Source organism: Rosa rugosa, chromosome 1 (genome assembly GCF_958449725.1).
Source record: "Rosa rugosa chromosome 1, drRosRugo1.1, whole genome shotgun sequence".
Lineage (NCBI taxonomy): Eukaryota > Viridiplantae > Streptophyta > Magnoliopsida > Rosales > Rosaceae > Rosa > Rosa rugosa.
Window position 1 is genome coordinate 54,524,223 of NC_084820.1, and position 3,579 is coordinate 54,527,801.

The window sequence follows — 3,579 nt, forward strand, 5'->3', positions numbered from 1 at the left end:
TTCATGCTTCCATAGTAGGCTTTATTTAGCCTCTAAATATATATTTCAAACTTGTCGAAAATATATACCTTGAGCCACTGACATTGGCTCAATTTCTCCAAGACGTGCTTTGTCGGGCCAAAATGCTCTTTTTGGGTCCAAACAATCGTATGAGAAAGTTATGGTCAACGGAAGAACTTTCGTTTTTCAAAAATTTTGGTATAAATATGGGTTTTCCGGAAAAATATCATAAATTCCAAAATTTCCAAATTTGGAAACCTTTCTTACCTTCTTTTCTCTCTCGGCCGAAACCCTAAGAATCCCAAAAACCCAACTGACCTGACCCAAACCCGGCTTACCGACTCGGTTCCAGTTTCCGATTCCGACGACGTTAGGCGGCGATATCGTCACAAACTTGATCGACACCACCTTGCCTATGCGTTTCAGTAGTTTCAAATCCCACCTAAAGGCTAATGTAATAAAGGAGTAACATAATTTGATTTTTATTTTCACTTTCAAGACTCAAGAGTGACTACCACAAACCTTGACCATTTGATAGTCGAAATCCTGGTATTTCTTCCTTTTCTTAATTTCAACACAAATTGAAACTTTTATGCGTGGTTACTAATGTATATTCAAGTTTCGAATGACAAAAAATAGACAGAAAATGTAGAGAAAATGGTTGATTACAATTTCTAAAGGGAAAATGGTCCGTACCATACCTGAACTTTTCCTCCTTATAACTTTTGGTACCTGAACTTAAAAAAATATCAAATCGGTACCTGAGGTTCTTTGCCCGACCGAGGATTGATACATATGGTCGTTACCTCCGTTACAGAGGTCGTCAGCTGAAGGGTATTATCGTCACTTCAGGGCTTCCATTAATTTTTGTTTTTCTCTAAATATATTTTTCCTCTATCTGCAATTTAAAAAAAAAAAAAAAAAAGGTGTTTCTAAATGTACCCAGCAAATATCTTAATATACCCAGCCCTAGAATATTATGTTTAATTTTCCAAATTTACCCTTAAGTAAAATACACCCAGCAAACTTCTAAGCTGCAAGCACCATTCAAACCCAGCAAACATATACTCGATCCAAACTTAAATGTCATCTTCTGGTATGGAATCGATCTGTTGATTTTTCTAGGGTTGATATGATTGCATGTAAATTTTGGATCTTTTTGTTAATTTTTCAGAGTTTTTGGGGGTATTTGGAATTTGATTTTGATTGATTTGATGGGAATTAGGTGCGGTGGTGAAGAACAAGGAGTGCAAGGAGGAACAGCACGGCGGTGTTCAAGGTCGCCGAGAGCGGAATAGCCCTCGAGAAATAGGGCCTAGAGAAGAAGAGAACGTGGGATCGATCCACCACCAGCACCACCACCATGACAGCGATTTGGACTCGAACAGTCCGTCCAGCTTTACCAGTAGTGTGTTGGGCGGCCACGATTCAGAGACTTTCACCGGCTCCAGCAGCAGCAGTAGCACCAGCGTTGACTGTTGCTCCGGTAATATTACCGAGGAGGATGAGGATGAGGATGAGGATGATGGCTGCACAAGTATACTTACTTCATCAGCTAAAATATCACTAGTATGTGGAATGGAATGCACTTGATAGTTGGTGCCAACTGTGTTCCGATCAAAGAATGAGCATCGGGTTGTATACCTTTGATCAAAATTCTCAGTTGTAGGTTGGTCTATCTAGTAGCTAAATTGTGAATTTAACAGGCTAGAGGTTTTGCAATATATATATATGGACCTAGTTGATAGTCAAACTAGCCATGAGCAACTACTATCAGAAAACTCTGCGCATACGCGTCAAGTGCTTCAATTTGAAAATTCTTTCTTGTCAGTTTCTCTACTCTGAAAATAATTAACATCCCCGGATATGGAAGAACATGTCAATCAATATGATAGCTAGCTTCCTCATCGGAGTACCAACAATAATACTATCAGGCTGAGTCTTTTAACTCTGTTCTTGAATTAATTGTCATGGCTTATAATCACTGTAGATCGAGTTGAATGATACCAAGTTACCAACTACCGAAAAACATGCAGCTCATGACCACTCTTAGAGGAATTCAAAAAGACTTCATAATGTTGAAAGTAATCAAAGTATCTGCAGAAGATCAAGTTAAGGATCAATTGTCTACAGTTGGTGTCTTCCGATGCTATGTGATTTTGGCACTTGAGAGTCTCCTACAGAGTTCAACACTACCAAGACTGTTCATGTTATCTGCGGGATTTAACATTGCATGTTCATCTACGTATCTCAGGAAGATATTTGATTTCAGAAAAGAAAAAAAATTAGCATGGCAACAATTTATTTCAATATACTACACTTCTTGCAGCTGTGCTAGATAGAAGAAAGATCAATATATATTATTAGGACCATATCGGTTTGTAGATGGTGAGCCTATTGAAAGGAAGACTATTTAGAGCCCGAATGATTATGTGTTGATAAAGTGATATAAACTGTTCCAACATAGCCAATCGATTTCTAGCTTGATACCCTGAATGTAGTCTACAGATTTGTAGAAATCTCAAGTTTCCTATATGTAGTCTACTTTGTTTCAAATGGGATGGTATGCATTTGAGTCATAATTAGAAGTCGCATGATATCTTAGCCTCATGTGTCAGCTACAATTCTATGTAGAAGTTATGGATGATCAAAATAGCTGGAAAATGACTTCAATGTAGAAGTTATGGATGAACGTACACAAGACCTCATAGAGAAATCAACAATAAGATATATGAATTTCTTAGTGTTGGATCGAGTCATTCCAGCTCTACCGATCGAGAAGACAAGAAAACCTCTGTAGTTAGGCATGTGTATCTCATCCTCATCCTACTCAACCTCATGCAACGCGAAGGCATTACGACAATAGTGATTATTGGTGAACGTGCAATATGTGATGCCACTAAACAGACGGGTGCACCTTGGATCTGGTTGCTGGGTTTGTAAATCAAAGCAAGGGTAAAGTTGGAAAGTATAGGATAATATTTTAAGTGCTGGGTGTATTTAGATATTTGCTGGGTACATTTAGAAAGACCCAAAAAAAAAACCACCACCCTCCCTCCCACAACCTCATGCCCAAAGACGGCGAAGGCTCATCGTCCCCATTCGTTGAAATCGAATTTGAAAACCAGAGGCTCTAAACCCAGGTCAAGTACAAGGACCTGAACCCCATCGTCGTTTCGAGGATTGGAATTGGTTGGGTTCACATTTCAGGTTTGTTTATTCCCTCCCTCACCCCGCCTCATCCTCTCTCTTCTTTATTCTCAACCCCCTTTCTCTCTCTCTCTAGAGGATTACCGACTCTGAATTTTCAAATGGGGGTTTTGATTTTGGGTGCTGGGGTTACTTGTGTGTTTGCGGTAGCTTAATTATGTGGATTGCTAATGAAAATGGCTAGTGGGTTGAGCTTTGGATAATTGTGTTTATGGATTTCTGATTAGGGAACCCGGTCTGGAACGAGAAGCTAGTCTTTCGTGTCAAGGATGTGGCTGATCTTCCCTACAGAGCCATAGAGGTCAACATTTTCAACAAGAGGAGGTCCGGCAACAGCAGAAATTTTCTGGGTGAAGTCAGAGTTTCAGG

At 39.5% G+C, this 3,579-nt stretch overlaps 1 protein-coding gene across 1 annotated transcript; it reads left to right on the forward strand.

Annotated features, from left to right (window-relative positions):
- The first annotated feature begins 931 nt into the window (after window positions 1-931).
- LOC133741559 (uncharacterized) lies at window positions 932-2,401 on the forward strand. Its single transcript, XM_062169428.1, has 2 exons — window positions 932-1,096; window positions 1,226-2,401. Exons 1-2 carry the CDS (start codon window positions 1,084-1,086, stop codon window positions 1,591-1,593), a joined length of 381 nt encoding a protein of 126 aa, XP_062025412.1. The 5' UTR covers window positions 932-1,083; the 3' UTR covers window positions 1,594-2,401.
- The last annotated feature ends 1,178 nt before the right edge of the window (window positions 2,402-3,579 follow it).